At 38.3% G+C, this 24,920-nt stretch overlaps 1 protein-coding gene across 4 annotated transcripts; it reads right to left on the bottom strand.

Annotated features, from left to right (window-relative positions):
- Nucleotides 1–244: 244 nt before the first annotated feature.
- LOC133127201 (progressive ankylosis protein homolog B-like) lies at nucleotides 245–23,223 on the bottom strand. Of its 4 annotated transcripts, none has more exons than XM_061239900.1 (13): nucleotides 23,034–23,223; nucleotides 22,737–22,840; nucleotides 14,430–14,646; nucleotides 13,086–13,204; nucleotides 12,415–12,498; nucleotides 11,443–11,613; nucleotides 10,307–10,441; nucleotides 8,874–8,966; nucleotides 7,995–8,090; nucleotides 5,366–5,495; nucleotides 4,818–4,941; nucleotides 2,849–2,948; nucleotides 245–2,560 (listed from the first exon to the last, which is right to left on the bottom strand). In XM_061239900.1, the coding sequence occupies exons 1-13, from the start codon at nucleotides 23,059–23,061 to the stop codon at nucleotides 2,444–2,446; spliced, it is 1,518 nt and encodes a 505-aa protein (XP_061095884.1). In that variant the 5' UTR covers nucleotides 23,062–23,223; the 3' UTR covers nucleotides 245–2,443. The 4 variants fall into 4 exon arrangements, with proteins under 4 accessions (XP_061095884.1, XP_061095883.1, XP_061095885.1 ...); XM_061239899.1 differs by having other exon boundaries at nucleotides 245–2,563; nucleotides 23,034–23,222; XM_061239901.1 differs by having other exon boundaries at nucleotides 245–2,563; nucleotides 22,737–22,866; nucleotides 23,034–23,191.
- Between the last annotated feature and the right edge of the window lie 1,697 nt (nucleotides 23,224–24,920).

The following is a 24,920-nucleotide window of genomic DNA, read 5'->3' on the forward strand; positions in this document are numbered from 1 at the left end:
TCATAGATGTTTATTACAATGCATTAACAAATGGATCTTGATATTTAAAGTTCATGTTTTTCATTTTTTTTGGTTTTCCGCAGCCAATTCACTCAATCTTTGAAATGACGCATGAACTATAAACAGTACTCACTTAAATTCTGCCCTAAAAAGCAGCTGACACTGAGGTCAGAACTGGAGTCTGACACACTTGCATTAACATATCTACAGTATATAAAACAGAAGGCATTAAAAAACACAACAATCCATCTCAACCAACCTTTAATAATACTTTTCAGTACTTTTTCATAGATAGCAATGTCAGAAGCCACTTTCTTCTGGTGTGGGATTTAAACAGTCATTAAAACACAAAATGGATGCTTGGATTTGTCAATGTGTGGTTGTCCACTGCAACCTTTAAAAAAGAAACAACCTTGAAAATATGTACAACTGCATTTCTGTAAATTGAGCATTTTTAAAGGAGTGTGTGCAAGAAATAGATGTAGCTGAATGCATAAACAAATATATCCTGAGTTTAAAAAGAGCAATGCCCAGGACAAGGAAAAACTTGTGACCGACGCATTGAATAGTAAACTGATAGTCTACAGTTCTGACGCCTCTGGCATTTAGTTTACATATCGGTCACCTATTCAAAACCAATTGTTTGAAGAACAACACCATTATGATTAAACCACAATCATACATCAGAATGCCACCACCCGTTTTTGATAATCAATATAACTATAAATGATATATATAGGAACCCTCAGAAACCACTTACTGCTATATCAGTGATAAATTCCAAAGCAGCAACTGGTTATTAACATATCTTGGCAAATAACAATCACATGAGCTTACACATTGACGTCCTTTGGTCTTGTGCGTTTATTGTACATTCCTATTAAGTCACGTTTTCAAAGCAGTCTAAAAAGTACCTTTTCATCCTCCTTGAAGGTGGCACTAGCAACACAAAAAAAGTTTAGGAGACCAAAAAAATGTGTTATGTCCAACTTTGCTTTGGTTCATCCTGCCATGTCAAGTGTCCTGCATTAGTGCTTACCAATGAAAAGTGGAAAATGTCTACACAAAAGTATGTATTATATATATATAATTATGTTTGATTAAGATTTTTTCAGAGTTTGCAGTAGGATTCAATTAATTTATTTATGTATTCAATATTTTTTGCAGGAGAATGTGTCATGACTATGATTCATTATTGCATGGCAGGCAGGGGCGTTTGGTGATACTTGACAGCACCATGTCATATTTTTGAGAACTATTTGAAAACAAAAATGATCATAAAGATGGGGCGACATGGCTCAGGCAGTAAGAGCAGTTGTCTGGCAGTCGGAGGGTTGCCGGTTCGATCCCCCGGCCGGGCTGTGTTGAAGTGTCCCTGCGCAAGACACCTAACCCCCAAATGCTCCTGACGAGCTGGTCGGCACCTTGCATGGCAGCCAATCGCCATCAGTGTGTGAGTGTGAGTATGAATGGGTGAATGAGAAGCATCAATTGTACAGTGCTTTGGATAAAGGCGCTATATAAATGCCAACCATTTACCATTAGATGAGATATACAAATATACTTTACATATACTTTGCAGAACAGGATGTATTGGTAAAGGCAATTTGCATTTAAAGTGTGCACAATTAATAGACATTGCAACCTTGCAACTGAGGAGTGCAATTTATGCTATTCATCATCGCAAATAGGCCTGTATGGATAGTAGACTATGCATTCATTGGCTTTATTCATTTAACAAGGCACAATTTGCTGATCATATCAAGATCATCTTTACGCATATTCATGTTCATCAAGTTTTGAAAAATATATATATTTTTATTAATTAATCTTACTTTTTTTTAGTAGCCAAAAATAATAATAGGGCTAACCAACCACAAACTGATTTAACTGAAGAGATGGTTCATGGCATAGAAGTGACTTGAAATATCTGAATGTCTCCAATTGTCACAGATTTTAGGCTCTGGTAGACATTAGGCTATTCGTTTTCCCCAGCATTTCTGTAAGGGCTTTGCCTTGTTTTATCAGCAGAAACAGATTCTGACCATTTTACCAGTGAAAACCTGGCATTTACCAGCTATATATACAGTATGTATATATATTGTGTGTGTGTGTGTGCGCGCACATTTCTTTCTAAATGATAAAAATAATATGTAACAAATTAGTAAAAGAGTGTGCGTTTCGTGCACACAATGAGCTAAAATGGCCACCATGGGCACGCAAAAAATGGCCACCTCTGGGTTCATCTTTGCACATACTGGAGCACTTGTGGAGGGTGTGCCACAAACCACAGAGTGCCGATCTTACAGGTTCTGGCGGAACAGTCTTCCACGGTAGAGTGCTGTTTTTCAGCAGTTGAGGAAGATTCCAGCAAGTGAGATAAGCCTACCCCTTCCTCCATATCTTCTTCCCGCTGTTGGAAAAGTCCTGTTTATGCCTCAGCCTAGCATTCTTCTCTCAGTTCTTCAATGTCATCCTCTTCATCCCTGGGCTCTACTTCGTCAATAGGGGAGGACTCTTCACCTTCTGCTGCAGTAGCGCCATCTTTTGCTTTCTTTTTCTTCTGAAAAACAAGGTCACAGAGTGAGAGGTAACTACTTTTATCAACACAATATGGTCCTGAAGGCCAAATTAAGGCTCATCTGAGAAGATTAGCCTACGTAATACAGTATTGCTTGAGTCTTTGGATGAAAGCAACCCGAAACAATTGCAAATTACAATCTCTGTTGTACTCTTGAGAAAGGTACTGAACATGAATGGTTGCAATATACAGCATATGTATGAATGTATACCGTGCAAAAAAAAGTTAATCCAGCTCAGAGGTGCCCCTTTGGGTGGGTTTTCTCACCTGTTTCTGTTTGACGTAACACGCGGCTATTGCAACCATGGTGGCCTCCCCCAAGAAACCAGCCAAAAGAGATCCCACTCCCAGTGTGCCACCATGCACCCTGTAAAATCAAACCGGGAAAACAAGAAATGGATCAAATAACTGCAGATTTTGTAATGGTAAGCATAAAAAGGTTATCACAGTTTTCATAAGATTTGTGGTTTGAAAATAGCCACCACTTTTTACACTTTATAACGTGTGATGCCTATGAAATGCTATGAAGGCATGTTTTTCAGTTTGAAAAGGCCATAAATCTGTCATTCTCTTTTGGCAATATTCTCTAACGGCCTCAAACTCCTGTTTGATTCCCTTTGCAACACCAGGCAGGAAAGGGTTCCCACCCTTGTAATTATCTCTGAACAGATGGAGGCTTGTTTACATACTCAAGAAGATGGCATGAAAAATATTGACCTAGACCAGATTTTCTCACATCAATACACACACAGTACAGTATGCGTTACTGTTGTTTTCAAATTGGTAGGACAAGACGGGGCAAGTCCAATCTTGACTGAGAAAATGACGTCATTTACTTTCATTTGTGTGGGCTCAGTTTGTAAAAGGCCTTTCTGCCTGTCTTTCCACGCCAGAGAATTTTCACAACCCAGTCAAATTCTGGAGTCCCACCTGAACAGGCAAGTTTCACCCATAAAATGCAGGCAAGTTTCACCCATAAAATGCTACCCAGTGAAAAGATACAGTGCCATTATAGCCAATGCAGCACAACAAATGCATACTTATCTTTAATTACTTAAATTTTTGGGAACGTAATATATATACAATATAACAATCCCAAAAATAAATACAATTACAAGGATGAGCCAATAGTAATATGAGAATTTGACAAAGATGTTTATGGGAGATAAAGTCTGGTCTAAAGTACTCCATAGTTTCCTCTCAGGGCACCATAACAAATGTTTGCTCAGTTTGCCAATCTTGGATAGTGCAAGTCCTGATCCTACATTGGGGGACAGCTGTGTCTGGACTGAAGAGTACAATGTAATTTGTAGAGGACAATACAATTGAATTTTCTGTTTTTTGCCAAAGTCATTCTGCCCTACACATGTGCCGACTATCCTCCCTCCAGGCCAGTTTTATTTAATTTATTACCAGATGAGATCATCTCGGTACTTTACTTATGTAATTATTGTACTGGGCTGACCACAATAATCCCCACACCCCACCCCAGACAAGAATATATTTTCTGTACTTTACTCTGGGCAAACCACAACCCCCCCCCCCCCCCCTCGCACTCATTAAACTATTATGTTGGGCAGGATATCAGGTTGGGTGTGTCATATAAGAAGAGGTTTCGCAGCACAAACAATGAACTGACAGTGCTGTTGCAACAAGTTCTCCCACATCACAACAACAGCTGTTATACAGGATTAAGTGGGATATTGCCTGTTTCATTAAAAACCCTGTATTTGCAATACAGCAAATGTTTTTACTGTTTATTTTACATAAACAGCAAAAACTGATTCACGTTAACTCACAAGATGTCAAATGAAAGACTATTCTTAATGTCTAATATCCTTCTCCCATCAGCACAACCCCTAGAACATTCCTTTACTGTCTGTACATGGCAATGGTCTACATCCCTGGTCCTGGAGAGCTACTGGGTCTTCAGTTTTTGTCTTCTTTTGTTTTTACCATAGAATCAGCCTCCTGTTGAGACCCAAATAACCAGGTGAGGTGAGTTAAGTGTGTAAAGAACTGCCCTAATCGATTTATTAAGTGCAGAGTAACAACGAAAACCAGCAGACCCAGTAGCTCTCCAGGACCTGGGTTGAAGACCATGCTACATGACTGCTCTGAACCTTTATCAATTGTACAGCTTAGTCATGAGAAGGGCTGCTTCATTAACGCTCAGTTTTGGAAGGCGTGTGTTTAAGAAAAGGTTTGAGGGACAGAAGAAAGGAAGCATCCATACCCCATGTAAGGTAGCACGATAAGACTGGTGATGAGGACGGCGATACGCAGGACAGAGCTGGGAGCCAAGAAAAAGGTCTTCTTCAGGATCATCAGCCAGCCTGTTAGGTGAGCCCGTATGGTCACTGTACACAGGAAAGAGCAACAACACGTTTGAACCTGATCAGCTTAAACGCCTGCATGTGTTTGTGTCTGTGGGTATACTCAAGGTGTGTTAGTTTAACTCAAGCAACCTCTTTTACACTGTTCATCCACCTGCAAGGCTTCTGAAATCTACCCAGCTACATATACAGTAAGCATTTTTTCTCTCTGTCATGATTTCAAAGACAAGCATGTTCTGCCAATGAATAACTGCATAAAGCCAGAATGCAAAATGTTTTTGATATCTGAGAATTACATAAAAGTATTGTTTGATGTTTAAAGACAAATAATGTGCTTAAATGCAGAGAACAATTGATTATTTCCAGGCACTGGCCCCCATAAAAGGGATATTTTAGGGATAATTCTCGGAGGGAGATCTGTGAGAGGACTGGGGCTCTGGTATCGTACCAGGAAGAGCGAAGAAGGAAAATACGCGCAGTGGGGCGATGCACAGCTGGGCAAAGTCCTGGTCCACCCCAATAATGTTCACCATGATCTTCTCCGAGACGTGCGGGGTCCAGAACAGCACAGCACAGCACTACGGTAAACAAGAAACAAGCACAATGTAACAATGTAACCCAGCCAAAATTGGTCACGATATCATGTGGAATTTCAGGCAGATCCATTACTCAGTCATTTCTTAAGAGACCTGGTAGCATATCTATGATGGAATTAAGGCATGAACAAGGATTACAAACATACAGTAGAACCTCAGAGATCCGAAACTCAGAAAACCAAAAAGTCTGATCAACCGAACAGGGTATGGAATGGTAACATTAATACAAAATGTTGACAGCAAAATGCAAGCGATTGAGAATATTAATTGTGAAATGTATCTCATAAACTATACTAATTTGTTGTTGGATAGTGAGAAGCAGGCAAATCATTTTAAACCTAGAATAGATTGTGTCACATTGATGGCTACGAACAATACAAACAGCAACTTTCACTTAACAGTGGTGTTTAACCACATGAGTTCAAGCTTTGCCAATATCACTATATTGATTTGTTTCTGATTTGGCTATTTTCAAAGTTTAGTCTATTGTTGGTTAGCCTATTTGATTACACTTTATATGACGGATATTGTTTGGGCGAATACCATTGAGGTTATTGATCTATTATGACTCAAAATAACTGAACTGAAATATTTAATTTCCTAAAATTTTCAACATCACTTTCAGAGTTCCGAAAATGTCAGTGTTCCAAATGACCTTTATTCCCGATGTGTTCGGTTATCTGAGGTTCTACTGTACAGGTATTTGTTTTTTCAGCCCTGCTCATATGTGGATTAACTATTGTCATACATTCTGGAGGAGGGTTTAGACAATATCTGTCAAAGGCATTGTGTTTTTTAGACAATTATTTTTGCATTTCAGGAGACGGTGAAATGTGTTTCAGCAGCACAATAATCAGCCAGAAAAATCATTAGTAGATAAAATGAACAGAAAGAAGCTTTTAAAACAAAATAGCTTTAGTTTTAAACATTTTACAGAAATGCATACATTTCAGAATTCAGGATGTCCTTATGGTATGTTTCTTAAGTAAGCTTTAGTGATTCAATTCCCTGATTCAATTCCAACAATGAAGACAAATGCAAACGGCAGAAAATGAAAGTTAAGATGCACTGTTATGGACTTGATCTCTACTGTATAAAACCTTACAGATTAATTTAGGAGCAACTCTCGCATAACCTTCTGTTTGTCTGCTCAAAAACAAAACTTATTCCTGGACTTATTCAGATGACAATACATGAACGGACTAATCCAAAACATGTCTACATAATTCAATTTCTAAATATGTAGAAGAAAGAAATATGTTTTTAATTGTATTTTGTCTCCAGAGCATGATTTGTTTTTTGTTTTTTGGTACAACAAACCCCCATTGAATGTACCAGAATCATGAAACAACACAAGAGGGGCAGTGACTTCAAAGTGAACCTGCAAACAGATTAACTTATATGAGCAGTCCAGTGTCACACACAGCGAATGCAAATAAGCCACCATGTTTATTACATCATTCATTGTTGAATGCCTTCACAACGGCTTCAGAAATCATGTGCAAAATCCAATCCAAACAACCATACAATGAGATACTACAGGCAACAGTTAACATCTATTTTTTGGATCATTCTCCCTTACCTAAGAGAAAGGTGGACCAGGCAACTAGTTTGAGGAAATGGTCATGTTATCACAAAGAGAGCAACAATTAAGAATACTGAGCATCAGACCAAAATGCTATTTCATAAAATTTGCTGAAATTGCCATGTGTACAGATTACATCTCTTACCATCACAAGATTTCAGAGTCAACTGAAGAAACCATATATAATGTTAAAACAGTATCCACTATACAGCACATGTATGGTTTTGAAGTAAAAACCATGCATCAGAATTTAATCCGTCCCACCTATGAGCAATGAATGGACCAGTTAGGACTGGCCTACTTCTCCCATTAACATTAGGGGGTAATAGGTATTCCCCTATTCCTTCAGTCTTCCTGATTTTGGATTTATTCTGCCATTTCAGAACAAAAACTTAGAATGGTGAAAAATGTTTGTACTAAAGTGACCCTGTGGTAAAACCCCTTAGTTTCAGGTTATATTAAATATTTTACAACCAACCTGGTGAGCAACTACATCTATCCAGGACATTTGAGTAACAGCTACCATGACCTACAGTACCTGGGACCCCTGGAAAGTGCTGTATAGGTATGGGGAATGTTCTACCATCTCATAACCTGCCAAATGGCATACCTGACATCACAACAAAAAACCTCTCAGATATAACTGCAACCAATATGAATTTGCTAGTGAGGAACAGTGGTCTACTTGTCAATGACTGAAGTTCATCAACTGTTGAGGTTCATCCATCACATTGCTTCTTTCAAACTGTCTCTGTTTGACTCTGTTGTAAGAACATTTGTGTCACTGTGCCATTTTTATGACATTCACAATAACAGTTGCTGGTTTCCATATTTCTAAAAGAATATAAAAAAAAAAGAAAAGTCTAAATATGAGGAAAATAATGTCAGTATCTTACTGTGAGAGACAGTGCTAGACACATAAAGGTGAACTTCTTGATGTGCGATTGGGTTACCATGCTGCCACTGTTGGTCAACGTGTTTCCGGGGTTTTTCTGGAAAGAGAAAAGGGCTGATGGTGAAAGATTTTGATTTAATTTTTGAATCAAATTCCTATGACAATTTGGCCAAGATACAATCACTTAAGACATGTTCAAAGATACTTGCTGTAGAGACATATGTAAACGGTAAACGGCAGGCATTTATATAGTGCCTTTATCCAAAGCGCTGTACAATTGATGCTTCTCCATTCACCCATTCATACACACACTCACACACCGACGGCGATTGGCTGCCATGCAAGGCGCCGACCAGCTCGTCAGGAGCATTTGGGAGTTAGGTGTCTTGCTCAGGGACACTTCGACACAGCCCGGGCGGGGGATCGAACCGGCAACCCTCCAACTGCCAGACGACTGCTCTTACTGCCTGAGCCATGTCACCCCTATGTGCTCTGTACAGGGCTTTTTCAAGATACTTATTCAAGATTCAAGATTCAAGCTTGGTTTGGCTGTTCTGTGCACAGCATACACACTGTAAACGCTCAGAAGGCTGTTCTGGGTTTCTGAACGGGATTTTGTCAGGCAAAATTTGGAAGCTTTCACACTTTTCACATTTATGAAAGAGGGTTCTGTTAATAACTAAAATGGGTTCCCCTAAAATGCTGTAAAACCTTTTTTTCTGAGTTTATATTTATATGTATCTGTATTAAAACCATAAATACTAAACCTTTGTTCCCAGGGCTTGAGTTCTGAACTGCCTTATTTGATTTGGTTTATATTGTCAGTAGAATAGGAATAAACTTTAGGCTTTTCACAGTGACAATTGAGGTCAGTGCTTACCTTATCGAAGGCAGAGTAGATTACTCGCAGCTCTGTTAGCCAACCATAGGGCATGTGACCCACAGGGTAGGTTGCTGTAAGCACTGCTACTGCCTGAAATCATAAATAACTCATCATTATAACAGCAAGAGACTGCTAGTGGAGCCAGTTCCATTTTTCTGACATCTCTACATCTATATCACGTCTCAATATATACAGTGCAGTCACTGTGTATTTGGGCAGTTAGTACAATTTCTGTTTTTTTGGCTCTGAAGTCCGGCACATTGGATTTGAAATGAAACAATAAATGTCAGGTAAAAGCACAGACTGTCACCTTTAATTTCAGGCTGTTTACATCCATATCTGTAGATGCATGTAGGAATCAAATTAATTTTATACATAGTCCCCCTTCATTTTAGGGGACCAAAAGTAATTGGACCGTTGGCTTCTCAGCTACTTCTGAATAGTCAGGTATATTCAATAATTTCCGTAGTGCAGGTATATGAAAGCTTTCAGTGTTGAGTCTTGATTCTAGGCTTTTGACTGCCTTTGGAATAGTGACAAATTGCAGTGCAATCCAAATACAGACTGCACTGTAATTGTTTTACTTGCAGAATTAGTGGATGGAATATTACATTACATTACATTACATGGCATTTAGCAGACGCTCTTATCCAGAGCGACGTACAACAAAGTGCAATTTAAACACAAGAACAAGTGCAAAGAGGACCTGAGAGGACAGTATAGTTTCGAGTCCGAGCCTAGTGTAAACAGAACCCTTTAAGAGTACAATATCTGCACGCTGGGCTAACAGAGAGGTCGCAAACAATTGGTCTTCCATAAGAAAATGGGGAAGACAATGGAAAGAAGAAAGTAATCTTAAAGGCCATTTTAAAACAGTGAATAATGAACTATTTCAGTGCAGTAAAAACGGCAAACATCATACTACCTTACAATTAAATACACATACAACTCCAGCAGCTGTTCCTTTTGGAAATGCCACACAATTTTAATTACACTTGCACACAACATATTTTATTGGCAGCTGTGAAGGGTGAGGCACTGCCCTAGTACCCTTGAGGGAACCTCTGCTCCAGTAATCCCGCAGAATGTTAAATGCAACACAAAACAACAACAAGTTCAGGCATCAGTAGGCCCCTTTGCTGAAAAGATTCACACAGCTTCTAGCAAAACATTGGCAAGTGTCCTTACCCAAAATTTAGAATGTCAGGTTTACACAACTAACAGCTGCTTGAAGTGCAAACTCGTATCTTGCCCTTTACACAGACAGGTGGATGGCTCTCATACAAGGAAGAAATAATGTCTAACTGCATATTGTACTGATTATTACCATCATTGTAATAAAAAAAACTGAAAAAATGAGTGTGAAGTGTGCTTCCATTGGTTTGCAAACACCTTGAATTTGATCTAGACTTGCTTGTTTGGATGCTTACCTCAGTGGCTGCAACACTCCCCTGCAGGTCCCGGGAAACAAACAGGTTAACGATGGGCCTGCTGATGCGCTGGGTGGCCAGGATGAGGGCCAGGGGCCACCAGAAGCTTAGCATTTTCTTGATGGTGACATCCCCCTGAGACAGTGGGGATACAGGTGAGGAGGTATTTGATTACCATAATAGGCATTAGAACAAGTAAATAAGCCATTTTGGCTCCATCTCACTGATTCCTTCATGGAGGTGACCATAGAGAACAATTGCCATGATTCAACATCTGTTGTCCATTTTTGACTTAAATATACAGGCATCCCTATATTTTTGGTAACCAAATGTTAGCTTTTTCTAAAATCGCCCCATACCAATTTAGCTACAATCCAGTGAAATACAACTGAACAAATTATAAAACATGTATGAACTCATGAAAAGGCAATACACTGTATTGGCAACATTTTATTATTATACATTTGTGGATTATATTATTATGCAAACGATTATTTTAGCAGTCCCTTGTAAAGCTTGCAAAGGTATGTAATATTTCTTTCAAGAGTGCAATAATGGGCCCGGACACCCTTGCTGAGCAGTGACATACAGTAGTTTGTGTGTAATTCCTAAAGGATAATTGTTATTGTTATCAAATTATTGACTCTTACATTTCTTGCCAACCTGCACAGTAAATTTGGACGACTATGAGGCTCTTCAGTTGGAATGAACCCTTGAGCTTTCCCAGGAGATCAGCAGTTTCTGAGATACTCAAATCACCCCACCTGGCATCAACAATCATTCCATAGTCAAAGTCACTTAAATTACATTTCTGACATTAATGATGTCAGCATGCATTTATGCATTGAGTTGATTCCTCCTGATTGGCTGATTAGATATTTGCATTAATGAGCTGGTTTACAGGTCTACCAAATAAAGTGGTCACTAAATGTATACCCTTACTTTCATTCAATGGTATTCAAAATTTTACTATACTGAGCAAGCCATACAATTGTGCAACTGGAAACAACATTTCTCTAAATCAGTCATGAAAGGTGTACCCAGTTTATCTCGCAAAATGCACTCTTTTTGCAGTGGTGTAAATGTAGGATTAATAAAAAAAAGTATGAAAAATAGGATTAATGCTGGTGACATACCCCAAGGTCAGGCCCACAGGAGTCTGGGATGATTTCATGGATTTTATGGTAGTAGCCCAAGCTCACAATGGTGAAGCGCACGAGAACACCCATGTACAAGGACAATATGGGTATCAGCATTGGCTCATAACACTGCAAGTTACTGTTGAGCAAGATGGCCACAAACACAATCTGCCAAAAGAGAGGAAAGAGCTATTAAATCGTGTGTCATTGTAACATGGAAACCCATTCTTCAGCTAGTCATTTGGTTCTCAAACTTACTCCAAAAGTCTGTGTTGTAATACAGTCTTACTGTTGTAATACGCAACAGCTTGGTGTCCAGCTTGTATAGCTACTGTATATACCTATTGACCTGAGTGTACAGTCTGGGTCTAAGCTTGAGTGTGGGATCTGCAGGAGAAGCTGCCAGTCTAACTAGGGCACACCTTAGTTAAATACGGTGGCCCTGATGCCAAATGGATAAAAGCCTGAAGGAGCTGCAGATCCAGCCATTCTCTCTCCATCACATTTGATGTTACAACTCTGCTAGGTAGTTTTTCTCTGGAGAATTATTAGCATTCCTATAGTATATGTAGTTACCTCCCATGTTAGCGGGAGTTTACTGTTCATCATTGTTCAATGTTGATGTGCATTAATTTAGAAGCGTGATTACGCTTTTGATGGAGCTACTTCACAGCCCTGCCGATACAGAAAATAAACATATCTCTCACAGTCAAACAGAACTGAGGATTTAACCAAGCCATTGTAAAATGAGTAGTAATGGTGGCTTGTTTTAGCAATGTTTAGCAATCATAGTTTGGAAGCATTTGTACTAGTAATATAACAATTTCTGATGCGATTTCAAAACAAGTTTTTTCAATTTTTTGGAATATCTGCAAAATTCCAATGTGGTGCTTCAAATGTCTTTTAATCTCACTATAAGTGATCTTGAGTAAGCCATAATATTTGAAAGCCATTGGTGTTGGCCCATACCTGAACAATGACATCAGAAATGGAAGCACAGCCCACCAGGAAACTATGTTTGTGCTTCAGGAGGATACCAGCATGTGTCCAAGCCTAAAACAGAAAAGTCAGTTGCACTTTGCAGTTGACAAGGTAACAGAAAATAAAATGTGACATGCATATAATGACACATAACACTCGAAAAATCACCATTAGTGATTGTCTCAGCCTTGTCAGATAAAACCAGTCTGCTCTGCCTCAAGACATTTCCTTATTAAAACCTTACTGGACACCATAGACAACAGTGGTTCTTAACTTTGACTTGACATTTTGTTCCATTCGATCTCATCACCATTTTTGTAGGAAAAAGACAGTAAATCACAATAACTTACAAATGCGGACTTAATCTCGGCCATTATCTGTAATATCAATATCATCTCTCAATCTCCAGATTGATATTTAGTCGAGCTTTAGGACTGGATATTGATTGGTTTTCCTTAAAATGTACCCACATCTCACTGCAGTCTTTGTACTACTGAACCAAACTAGACTTCTTCATTTCTCATTACTTCCCCCAAGTCTCAAAACCAGATGCTAAGTCCTAAGAGGAAGAGAATATGTGCAGAGATCATGGATCAACTTTCTACATTTATTTATTTTATTTTCTTAATGGGAACTGAAACCAGCTGCATAACACTCACCAGTGCATCCAGTAAAGGAAAAACTGCCAAATAAAGGAACGCCTTCCTGGTCTTACTACCCACAGACTCATCCACACCATGAAGCTTGTTGATGATGTAGTATCCCAAATCTGTATAAGCTAGTTGAGGAGAGGGGGAAATATGAGAAAATGTACAACAGACTTCATTCGACCCAGCTAGGAACAAAGTTGAAGTCTGAGTGGTAAAAAACCTGGTGAAAAAGCGTATGCAAGTTCCACAAATAAACAACCATATCACTACAAATGACACACAGCCTTAACAGAGCCATGGCAAGATCAGTTCATCACAACCAATTTAGAATAGTCTGAGGAATATGATGCCAGGCAGTTACATGGACAAAGAGGCCTTTTGTTTATTACTTTGCCTGGCATGCGGGTGAAACATGAGATTGTTGTCTTTTGACGATGCAAAAGTGCAGAGCCGGCCGTCTGTGTTTACATTTTGATTGTCACATTATGCAGAAAGGACTTTCTGTCATGTGATGAATGACCCTCTTTTGGAGTATAACATTTTTCTTGGAAACTGCATGTCTAGGTGGCATTTAAATACTAGTCTGGTTACTGATCTGGACTACCTGTCAAGAGCAATGCTGTCATGTCTTTTCTCCATGAGGTTCTGATATTGTTGTCAGCTGTACTCTTTTGAAACTACCCACTACCACAATAAAGTTCCCAAAGGGTAAATTATACATGGATAATACTGATGTATTTATACTTGCTATTTACAAATCAAACATTTTATTTGGGTCCATATATCCCTGTTTTTTAAGTGCCTTTCAAAATACTATTTTATTTTATATTATGAATGATACAAATCCCAAATTGTTTTCCAAGTGACCTCAGAGACTAACCGTGGTCCGAAAACTATGAAGGTTGCTCATTTGTTTTGGCCAGTAATGTCTACACAACAGTGAATAAGAAACTGTGGTCTGCTGACAATCAGGTGACTTCCATTGTCTGTGAATTTCATGATGTAAAATACAGCTACATTTCCTAGTACCATGGATTAATCTTCCAGAGAAATCACTATCATTCAAATTAGTCAAATGTGGACAGAATGCCCTGACTTTCTGCTATGTCTCAAGACAAATAAGACTGTCAATATCTTCCTTTGACGTTACAGTAACAATATTCAAATGAATAGCATAAAACGTATACCAAACTAGCAATGACTTAACCAAACCAAAAATGACACTGACAATGAAAATTAAAATGTGTCAATCATAGCTACAACAAAATATAGGATAAAGTTCACACATGAAAAAAGAGTGATGTCATCAGTCTGCAGACTTGGCTGTATTGTTTATAATAACATGAGCCTCACCTATGAGTGTGTGAAAGATAATGGCCACAGTTCCTGCTGTCGCCATGCACAGGACAGCCTTGGCACGGTCCTTCTTGCTGTTCACAAATACCAGGCCTACATTCTTGAAATCGCTCAGGGGCCCCGTGAAGAATTTCATCAGGGAGTAGGCTAGCCCATAGCTAGCCAGCATTTCCACCGAATCTCCTTTAACTGCTGCGATGCCTCTGTTCAAAGCCTGTAGAACACAACAATAAAGTAAGATTAAACACCTTAAAGGCATACTATGCAGGATTTTTAAACATGCTCTGTCGGGTAAACTCCAGGTGCTTAGTTTTGTTTACTGTGCTCAGTGCGAGCTGTCTTCGTGCCACCCTTCCACAGAGCTTGTTGGTAGGGATGCTTTTATGGTTCTTTTTAAGACTTTAGTGACCCCAATGCAACCAATCTCTGAAATTCTTAAACTGTGATCCTTGGGTTCTTTATGGTCTCCCTCACCAATGTATGTTTAAACATTCATGTATTTTTTTTTGGCTTTTCCCATGCTGATGAATGATTGATTGCATGATTTTATACTCTAGTGAAACAGGAAGTGGTGGAATGACACAATATAGTTATTTTAGACCCAGATTAAGTAAATTCACTTTCACTTTTACTACAATAATTGTTAGGGGTGCCAATCATTTTGACACTTATGGTTATTAGCCTTTGGGCAGCCTCTTCTCTTCATCTCTGTGCCAATAATTCTGGAGCCCACTGTAGCTGCCTGGAAACTGACTAAGCCATAATCATGACAGCCATTAACAGATACGTATCAATTTCTAAAAGCCACAAATTAAAACAATCTTTGAAAGTAATGCGCATGGCATTTCCCTTATGGTGATTTGTGCTGTGAATACTACCATTTTTAAATCTATTAAAACCTAAAACAGAATATTATCTAAGTGGTTAGCCAACACACATACAATACACAGCAAATACCATAAATATTTAGACTTGAAAATATCATGCAATATTTCATAGCAGTGTATGTAAAAAAATTATTCAGCAATATCCCAATATCTAAAAGTGGCAATAGTTTTTATACTTGTCCATATATTGTGTACAGTTGAGTGATAACCAAATATATATGCAGTACATATTATTGTCTGCTTTGTGATTATCTGACCTTTGTTTTACTTTTTATTCAACTAAGAATTTATCTGTGCAAACTGCTGTCTGACAGCAGAAGAACCACTGCTTTAATTGCTGTCTCATTTCCTGCAGTAGGGAAAATGTAGGCCACCCAGAATTCCAGAGCTGAAAATAAACCTGTGCTTCCCAATGTGATCCTCCCACACTATCTCCTTCCCTTGGGAAATCTCTCATCCAACACATCCAACATGCTCAAAATGAGAACGCCTGGGAAATGTCATTCACAAAATGCACGCGACAAGGGTAAGTGGATACAAAGTGGATACAGTGGGGTTTTTTTTAACCTATTTTAAAACCAGCAGTCTTGCGAAACCTCAGCCACTGCTCACTTAAAGCTTTTCTTGTGAAAAATGTGCTTTGCTGACCAGTCCCTGAGTGACAGACACCATGATTTGACACTGAACTGCACTCCATGCTATGTTAAGGGTTTGTGTATTATGTACACATGTCCACATGGCCCCAAAGGAAACAAAGGGGATTCACTCTTATGTGATGTCATTAATGCACGGTTTGAAGTTTGATGGTACGTGTATGTTTTCAGCAACTTCGCTGGAATCTACTGTAATAGAGGCTACTTTCCAGGGTTTATTAGGTGCTATGCTATTATGCTATGGTTCTAAAGCCTAGAATCACTTAGGTAAGAGGTGGTTATGTGCTTCTTATTCACATTATGTTTTTTATTGGGTATGTTTTTGAACTTCACATGTTTTGCCATTGCAAATTTGAATTCTTCAACCATTTCACATTAGTGTTTCCTTTACAGTTGGGAGGCAACATTCCCATGGTCGGATACCAGTTTATTTGATTTTATCTAGATGAAATCAATGAGAAAATATGGACATGCAGAACATGAGCAATAAGATTATTATGTGCATCTGTTATGTGACTGAAACAAATAATAATAATAAAAAAAACCTTAGTAAAGAATCCAAGTTGGCAGCCTGGCAAAATTTCCATCACTGTGCCCTTTCAATGAAGTCACAGAGCTTAGCAACAGACGTTGTATCACAAATACCACAATGGAGAATAACCTCTAGATAACTCATAGTAACAGGGCCCCCTCTCACACATGCTTTCTAAAAACAGTGCACATAATGCCACTTAACCACTTAGTCTTAGTTTCCATTTTATGTCTTCAATGCCCTCTACTCCTGCCTTTTGTGAACTGTTGCCCTTTGTGCCTGGCCCATCACCAAGATATTAACACATTTACTTGAAAGTCAATGCTGCCATGTTTTTATTGATCATAGCTAAATGTTTGTTTTCTTTATATAGCCTTTATCATCCATTAATATTTCAAGTCTACCGACAGTTTAAGCACAAATATTAAATCATGAAACTATGTGCTTAGACCATCAAAACATGCTCTGCATTTTTCAATTGAATTTGTTGTTGTTGTTGGTCCTTTGGAATGTACATGAATTAAATCCACATAAATCCACACAGTATGATATGAATAAATGTATTATAAAGACCAAACAAATAGATATATAAATCCACAGACAGTAGTAGGCATCCATGCCCATGATAGGGCCTTTAAAAGCTGTTATTTCAATTCCAGCTGGACATCTTCACTAAAACTGAGACGTTTTACCTCCCATTGCAACACTTGAAATGGAATAAATCATCATATTTTGGCCTAATTTCCTTGGTTATAATTTTCACAAAATATGCTGCACAAAAACCTGTGATTATAATTTATTACAATTCAGCAATGGGCTGAGAAAATGTCCATTAACATTTAATTTCCAATTCAAAACATTCCATTTTGCTTTTACTCAAGGCAAGATTAGCGTTAAATCAAACATATGTCCATCTCCATCGTCTAACGGGAAAGTTTAATTAGCAGAATGAATATTCTATTGTTAAGGTCAGAGAATCTTAACAGCTGAAGCAACATGGAACTGACTTTCACAGTGCTGAGTTCCACTTCCCTACAAAGCCTATTGGGACTTCTAACAGTCAAGTAAGCAATAGCTGCAACAAACACCTTCAAACCACAACACTGTTTATCCCTCCCCCTTCTCTGTAAGCACGCTGACATTGAAACACAATTGGCTGTGGCAATTAGAACCAATTTTCAACCAATGAGCTTGAATTATTGTAGTTTTACATTGTTTTGGTACAAAGTGTTGGGCCATCAACTGTATATTTTGAAACCCGAATTTAGGGACTATAAACACAGGCAGAGGGTGAGTCAACATGTCAGTGAGCCTTTTTCAATAATAGGAAGGGATTTACAATGGTCTTGTAACAATGTTTTAACACAAACATTGTACCTATTGTACCTTTAATACAGTATAAAAATATGCCATAGCGCTATAAATCATAATAAATTTGACTAAGTACAAACAAGGTAACATTTTAGATCATATTTATATGTTTGAGTTGCTGTGCTACGTGATAGAGATTAATCTATGGGCAAACACACCAGCCCATCTGTTCATTACGTAATGGGAGCTGCTTCAGATGGTACATTATTATACTGTGCCAGATTGTTTCCATAATTTTGCTTACATATACTGTATGTAGCATGCTTCAGTACAGTGTAAAATTTAATTTAAATTTAAAGACCTAACTTTATAATACCCGGTCTATAATATGAATGCATTTCCTGTGTAATGCTTTGCCGACATAGGCGATTGCCTGGGCCCCTCCAGACAGGTGAGGCCCCAGGCAATCGCCTATGTCCCCTATGCCCAGAACCTTCTCTGTTCATTAGGCTCCTTATTTAGCAATGTGTTATCAGTATTTACATCGATAAACATATATCGATGTAAATAGTACACATCATTAAATATTAAGTGTTTATAGACAAGGCATTTTTAATCATGAAAAAAATGGTTTAAGCAGGTGGTGTTACTGTTGTGTTATCAAGAATAAAAAACTGAGGAGTCAATCACAAGTTGAATCTTCCCATTTAAAAGCTAGATACAGTATTCATTTGTCATTTACTCTTTGTGAGACCTGATTGTAAAGTGGTGCTGTGCTTCATGAAAAACATGCTGCAACTTCTTCGTGGCGTTGTGTTATGACAAGTATGAGTGTATCAGGCTCACTCAAATTCAGTTTGATTTTGTTGATAACTTGAGTTTGTAAAATATGTGTTTGGTCAACTTTGGCACAATTGGGATGTGTTTTTGTTATGTAACTATTACACAACATACCCAATTCCTAAGTACAATAAGTCCTCACTTTGAATATGGAAATGACAAATGGCTTGTTTTTGCTTGATGGAAAATACATGGACTGTGTGAATGTCAGACATCCGCATTCCAAACAATTTGAGTAACTTGAGTTACTGTTGTTTTCTTTTTATGAAGTAGGTCAAGGTTCATACACTCAAAGAAGTGGTGTGTCATTTTCTCTACCTCAGCAGATGAAATCACACAAAATCGCTATTCCATTTTTTTGAGGTAGTAACTCCATTGGAGGAATTAACCGTGTGACAACTTACCCATGTGACAACGTACCCCGCTACCCCCTAAATGATTATCACTGTGCACAAAGACACCAGGCAAAATGAAGGCAAAATGAGGCAGAGCAAATCAATGTGTACCTTTACACTTTGCATGGGAATCCATGATGACCCACTGTAGGGAAGAATACATTTCCTGCTTCAGTGTTCTTGAATGGTCACCTAACACCTCAACCATACTGACTGATCAAGGAGGGTTAGGAAGCATTACATTACATTTTACATTACATAGCATTTAGCAGACGCTCTTATCCAGAGCAACGTACAACAAAGTGCAAATCAAACACAAGAACAAGTGCAAAGAGGACCTGAGAGGACAGTACAGTTCTTCAGTACAGAGTCCTAGTGTAAACATACAGATAATCAGAACCCTTGAAGAGTACAATCAACTTTCAAACTAGCATACCACAGTTGGCAGCTAGAATACAACAATACAACAGCCAATAAAAAACAGCAATACCTATACAAGTAACAATGTCTATACAATCTATACATAAGTGCCATTATAGTCTAAAGCTAATCATGGTGGTGAGTTGGGGAGGGAAAGGTGTAGCCTGAAGAGATGGGTCTTCAGTCTGCGCTTGAAGGAGGTCAGAGACTCTGCCATTCTGACATCCACCGGGAGGTCATTCCACCACCGTGGGACCAGGACAGACAGCAGTCGGAAGCCCACACTGAATGATCAAGGGGGCTTACTGCCTATTTTTCTGACAATGACCATTTACTTTCCTTGATCACATCACATACATACAAAATAATGTGTATTTGATCAAGGGGGTTTACTGTCTGCTTTTCTGACGATGACCATTTGGTTTCCTTGATCACATCACATGCATACAAAATAATGTGTATTTGTCTGCCTGTCACCCAATCAGGGATAGGTACCTGCATTTTACTTCAGGAGGATTGGGGCATAAAAGCTCATTGTTTTAAAACATGATTTTCTAATTGCCCTGTCTTGCTTTTACCTGGTACACTTTATACTGTAATTAAAGACTATTTTTGCTATATTAATAAATTGTTGATGACCTGAATATTGGACTACAAGTTTTACTTTGCAAAGGACCAAATTCCTACACTCACTCTAAGTACCACTATAGCAAAGTATTCACTGTTATGCCATGAACAGACCAAACTGCTTTCTGTAACTTGAACATCCTGCCGAGGCTTGTGATTGTCTGCAAGCCAGACAACAAATTGTCTGCAAGCCAGTTCAACAATTATGACTTCATTGGCATTTAGCAGCCACTCATATATCCAATGGATATTATACAGCTTACATTCTCTCCATAAAATCAGTTTATACAGCAGGATATGTACTGAAGCAATTCAGGTGTAGTGCTGTAGGCTAAGGAAAAAGGCACTGTTCTAATATTCATTCAAGAAGACAAGTCTGCAAGAACAGCAGTTGTCAGAGATAAATAAAAAGCACTTTATATTCAGCTTCTTATACCATTTGAGTAGGATTATGTTAATAATATCATACCTATCATTTAAGTATAACTATCAACATTATTAGATGCAGTAGGCCTATCCTCAGTTTAATTCTTGATCACTCGCTCAATATTCTACAAGCAGCAATGAAACTATCCTTGCTTGAGACTTTAGTGGATAACATCAACTTAGAATATTGCTCAAATGTACAACGACAGTGCCCCATGAGGAAATCACACTTGCATCCTCAGGTTCAAGCCCAGGTCCCTAACCATTATGCTACATTGTAAGCGCTAATACAAGAATATTATATGGCCAATACTCCATACAGGGCACACAGCACACACATTCCACAAATTACCAGTCTTGCAGGTTTTTGTCCATGCTTAGATTTTCAGTACATACCCTAAGGTGTCAGAGAAGTGCTAGTTCCGTATATTGAGTGACACAGAGTCAGGGAGGCCCAAAACAAACTCCAGGTCAGTATTATTAGGCTATGTAAAGCATCCATTTATATGAATGAATTACACTACATGTAAGGAGAAAGCACACAACCTATTTTAGAAATGTAAAGATATAAAAGTAATAATACGTCCATATATTTATGTTTATAGGCTATTTCAAATAAATGACTGTCAGCACTATAGGCAATTTAACTCATTGGGGGCTAAATCCTGGTAAAAATAAAATCCAAGCACGCAATAAACTATGTAATCAATACAATAAGTTAAAGAATGGTATATCAACGTTGGGCAGTATCAATGATATGTAAAGCATGTTATAGCTTTAATTAAGACCAGCTGAATTTAGGAAATGTGTCTACAACATAATTACTAGCTGTTTTATGATATGAAATAGTTTGGCAAACAATATATTAAGTATTGTGAACTGAGTATGGACAACCCTGTCCCAGAATCAATTATGCTTCTGCAGAAATATAGAGACAGGCAATAAGAGGAGGGCTCACATACTCATAGACTAAATGAATACCGCTTCATCTAACATGTGGGTACACTATAGCGACATCTAAGCATCAGTAGGCTACTGACCTACAGTATTATGAAACACAAAAAAAATGAATACATAGCCTAGTCTTGAATACATGACCTAATCAGTCCCGTTTTATGTCCGGCTGATTACGTCATTGTCAAGGTCGGTATCAGTTTTTCATTTTAACACAGCTCAACGATGACTGAATAATGAAGCACCTTGAAACATTCAAACAAGGAAGCGCTTGAAGCATTCAACCACAACATAGAAAATGGAAATGTGCATTTTCTTTCTAACAGTGGCTGCTTTCAATATATTTGTCATTTAGCAGACACTCAACCAGAGCAAACTACACTGATCACCTTTTACACGTAAGCCATAGTATAGCCTCTATATTTCTTGGTTGGTCAAGGGTACAAGAACAGGAGTCAAACTAGGAGTCAAACCCAAAACATTGAGTTATAAAACCCCAGTTCCCATTACAAGACATTTGGGCAGCAATTAAATGAGAGTAGCAGTAAATCGTTGTTTAATGTATTTACTTACTGACAATTTCAAATCACAGGACAGGACCTATTTCTACTGAATTGTTCATCAAAACGTTTAAAAAAAAAAGAAAACTCGACATAGGCTCCGCTACTTATATGAATTCAGAAAAATGCTCGATAAAATGTATAGGTTGGTAATAATCTGCCTTGTCTTAGGCAACAAGTTTGAAGAAAGAAAATAAACTGCAAATGTGCGCGCAGCACACGGGACAAAATCAGGCCATCCGATTCCGAAACTTCAAAACCATTCTCTTCCGACCACAACGCATTGTTTCGTTCCGGAAAACAACGTGGTTGAATGTATCTGTTCACGCGCACACAGGTGATTCGGTAACGTTGTTTGTGTCAACGTTACCGCGGGGTCCCGTCCCTGTTCTCTCAGGTTCTTCCTAGCGGTATTCTGCTCTTATAACCTTTGTGAGCCGTGTTTATTAGGCTACTAAGAGTTTATTACAGCCAATGTAATATTCAATCAGATTAATTGTTGTAAACACGCTGCGCAACTTAATAGTAAACCTTGCTCCAGGGGACTGTGGCATGCCATCTACATTTACAGTTAAAGGGCTGGGCATTGTTAAACATGAATCTTGGGCTAATAAAAAACATCCATTCATATCATCATTCTTTCTATTTACAAGAGACTACATCACATTGACACAAACAATAAACGGAGAAAATACTTGCCTGTTCCCCAAGATCCATGGCTATATTGGTGATTGCCAGAGGAACCAGAAATTGGATGAGAGGCCAGTAAGGTGCGAGCGCTAGGAATTTCACCATAATATCGCCTGGATGAGAGCACACTGTACATCAGCTGCTTGAGATCGTCAGGGAGGTAATAGAAGACAACAACTGTCAATACCAATGATGCTCTCGGTCTTTCCTAGCAGAAGTCCACAAAAACCTGGTATCTCCCTGTCCTCTTACAGAACAACAGTATCAAAAACAATGATCTACCGCAGGGGAAAAGAGGAGGGTTACCAGAATTTTCTGCCGAATGTTTCTCCATTGTTCATCAGTGGAGGGAAAATACAGAAAATCTAAATACAACACGCTTTCGCGAAAAGGGTTTGAAACAAGTCAGTGGCATATCGCGCAGCGTCTATTCTGTACCAAAAGAGCCCACGTCTTAATCATCCTCCGCTCCACACATGGGGTTCTGCAAATTGAAACCACTCCTCCATTTCACGTCACGACTGCTGATCAGAAAATTAAAGTCTACCCGCGTCATACCACAAACTGGTTCAACTACACAGCAATACTTTATCTGTCCCTTTCGATGTAACTGACAACCTCGACAGTTATTTTGGCTAAGTGCTTCGCAGGGTTCTGCTCTTCCCTGTCTGATAGCCTACCTAACCGGTGAGCACTTCGTTCTGCTTTTATACGCAATACATATGAACATCGTAGAAGTAAAGTCGAATATCTCTTTACTGTGTTTCCTCCAATTATGATTTATTGTATTGAACATATTCATCATCAGCATTCTACACGATGCTTTATGCTGTCTTGAAAATGTACAATAGCCTACTCCTACATTGTCGTCTGGCCTTTTATGTGACCTACATAAAAACACTGAACTGTTAACACACCAGCTGAGTAGATATTTCTAAAGAAAACCTGTAAACTCGTGTAAAATGCATCATCATATATATATCTTTATAAATGCAATAGATTTTTACATTAGAAAATCTCTGAAACTTTCTCCTCAACTGGACTTTCTCAATTATGCAACTATTGTATATATTATGTAACTATTGTTTCCTGCCTCCTGTTCTAATGGTACAGGGCAGAATTTCCTTAAGTGGTGTAAGGAAAACGCGTTATACCTTCCTTAAAAATAATGCAATAGTCAGCAAATTCAATCGTAATAATTTAGTTATGAGGGAGAATGCCAACCGCCAAAATGACACTGTTCAATCCAAAACTTACGTCAGATGCTTGATCACGTTCTCTGACTGAGTTGAACTTGAGTGTAACCTTTACTGCTTTCTCTCTCTGCATTAGTTCACCAATCTCTCCAGCACCTATGTATGTAAATACATAAATAAATGTAGTGATGTACGTATGTAGCGTGTAAATGAATGTAGCGATGTTGCTACTTCACTTCAAGCAGTGTCTTCCTAAACAGGATTTATTTTCTTAAATACACTTGCCATGTCATCATGACTTGTCTTTTTTTTTCATTATTACAAGAACTTGTATTAAGAAACGTAATTTCTTTTTCTTTTTTTAAAGCTTTTGTTAGTACTTTTTACTCCAAGGTAATTCATGAATGAACAAACAACAAATTTACAACAATTAATTAACAGTCAATTAACAATTAAGTGTTGTTTTAAAATGCCCCTGAGGCAGTCTGGTCAATCTGTAATCGCAGGTCCTGTTCTTACAGTTTCCACCTTATCTCCCTTTTTAAAATAAATTCAGCCACACTCTTGCCTATGGTAGTAATAGTGATCAATGACCTGGTCAACAATTCCTCGGTTTGAGCAACTTGTTGTATGCATTTAATCAGAGAAGAGAATAATGCCAAGGCAAGAAATGTTTTTATTTTGTTTCTAAAGTGAAACTTTATCTATCTTTGTCAGTCACTGGAGAGTCTTCTGCTTCTACTACAGATCTTCCCCCTTCTGCTGTAATGTCAAAGGCTCTTTTGTGAGAGTAGAATGTCCGTAAACTTCAGTTTGTCCATGCCAAGTGACCATTTGTCTGGCAAGTGAACACAAGTTGCATCAAGTGCTAAAACTTCTCACTTATCCTATGTGGAAATTGATTCAAGTTGCGATCGGATGCAAATTATCTATTAAATCACCAAGTTTATGAATAGGAACAGCGGACTGATTGATTAACAAAATGTGCATCTTACGA

The sequence above is a fragment of the Conger conger genome, chromosome 4 (genome assembly GCF_963514075.1).
Source record: "Conger conger chromosome 4, fConCon1.1, whole genome shotgun sequence".
NCBI classification, from domain to species: Eukaryota; Metazoa; Chordata; class Actinopteri; order Anguilliformes; family Congridae; genus Conger; species Conger conger.